At 56.9% G+C, this 1741-nt stretch overlaps 1 protein-coding gene across 1 annotated transcript in view; it reads left to right on the top strand.

Annotated features, from left to right (window-relative positions):
• Nucleotides 1–910: 910 nt before the first annotated feature.
• Nucleotides 911–1741, top strand: part of CALM2 (calmodulin 2) — a 14015-nt gene continuing 13184 nt past the window's right edge. Inside the window, exon 1 of the mRNA XM_024753502.1 lies at nucleotides 911–1263. Coding sequence (XP_024609270.1) covers nucleotides 1261–1263 — 3 coding nt within the window. The 5' untranslated portion in view covers nucleotides 911–1260. The remainder of the gene's footprint in view (nucleotides 1264–1741) is intronic.

Here is a 1741-nt window from a genome sequence, read left to right as displayed (position 1 = left end):
TAGAAATGTTCTATTAAATCTGAGAGGTTAGCGACCCAAAGGGGCAAATTCATTATGAAATTCATTGTGACCATATGTATTATGGTTTTATTATAATAACCACTTGTTGGGTGCCTACCCTGTGCCAGGTACTTCAACATTTTACCCGAACGCCAATCTCTATATGATTCTAATTCTTACAATAATCTTTCAATACAGGTATTATAAAACCTCCATTTCACAAATGAGGCTAAAGATTAAATGGCTCATCCAAGGTCATACATCTAAGAAAGTGGCCCACGATACTCATAACCAGGTCTCACTCCAAGCCAGACCCCTATTATTCCACAACATCAAGTGGCTATTGGGAGTGACTAATCCCACAGAATCCGGGATACTGCGCTTTTTCAGTGATTTTTTTTTTCCTCCCAGTAAATTACCCCAGACAAACGCGGCGAAAGGGAAGTATAAACGGAAGACCCTTTCAGATTAGTCAGCTGAGCAGGTGCGTTCGCCCTTACTCAGATATTCTCGGGTTTTGTGAGGGAGTAAAATGGTAAGCGTGTGGCCGCCACGAGGCCAATAACCGAAGCTGAGAAAAAGAGCGCGGGGTAGGGGTTTCACTGGGTCTTTCAGCTTCATTCTTAATCGGCGTTTTCGTAGACCCCTATACCAGGGGCGGGAAAGTGCGCGTACGACTGTGGAGAGAAAGGATGGGTGGAGGAGGAAGACTCTCCAGCCAAGCGCAAAGCAAGCGACTCCGCCGCCTGGCGCAGTTGCCAAGACAGTGCGGCCAGGGCAGCAACGGCACAAACGGCAGAAACCACACCGCGTCCCGGCGGCGGTGGCTGCGAGCCCCAGTGACGCATTGCAGGTACGAACCAGCCAATCAGAGGCCGGTTCAACGATCGTCGCGTTACGCGTCGCTACCACGATGCTCTTCCGCGCCGCAAAGTAGCGCCTCTCAGGCGAAACTCCACCGGCCCTTCAACGGCTCGCTGGGAAGCGAAACCCACTTAGGCCATCCGTTCGCCCCCCTCCCTTTATTTCTTGTATCGTCGACCACACAACTGTGGATAAAGCGGTCTCGAGAGGAGTTGGAGTGGAGGGGGTTGGCCGGGACTCGTTTGTGATGTTCCGTTATCTGGCGTGCGGCGGAGGGATCTGGCGGAGGGAGGTGTTTATGAGGCGCTGGGGGCGGAGGAGGAGAATTAGTCCGAGTGGAGCGAGCGAGCTGAGTGGTTGTGTAGTCGAGTCCCGGAGACCGGTAGCGCTTGCAGCATGGTGAGTGCGTCGCTAAGCTGCCGGCGCTCGGCCTGTGGGGGGAAGAGGCTGAAGCGAATTGACGAAAGAAAGGGAACTTGCCACCCTCACACCCTCCAGGAGTGGTTTTCGCCAGGGGGATGGCGCACATGAGGCTGGGAGCGCCCGCGGCCGTTGTGTCGCAGGTGCTTCCCCACCCCCCATTCTCCTCAGGGAGGTGTCCCCTAGTGTACTGGGGGCCGGGCGCACCGCCCCCGGCGCTGTGGAGCTCCTCAGGGGCTGGATGAGGATGGAGCCCGGGCGGGGGGCAGGTCGGCCTCCGGGGGAGGCGAGAGTGGAAGGGCGGGGGTGAGCCGGAGCGCAAAGCTTTGGGTCGGGCATCTCGAAAGGTCAGCCCGGGGCCGGATTCAAAAGCCCAACGGACGGTTGGTGCGGACGCCAGGAAGCGCTTTTGTTCGCGCGCGGCCGCCTTGCGCCGAGGGGGCGGGCGGGAACGCGC

This window comes from Neophocaena asiaeorientalis, unplaced genomic scaffold (assembly GCF_003031525.2).
Source record: "Neophocaena asiaeorientalis asiaeorientalis breed wild unplaced genomic scaffold, Neophocaena_asiaeorientalis_V1.1 scaffold171, whole genome shotgun sequence".
NCBI classification, from domain to species: Eukaryota; Metazoa; Chordata; class Mammalia; order Artiodactyla; family Phocoenidae; genus Neophocaena; species Neophocaena asiaeorientalis.
This window is presented reverse-complemented; position numbering and strand designations above follow the sequence as displayed.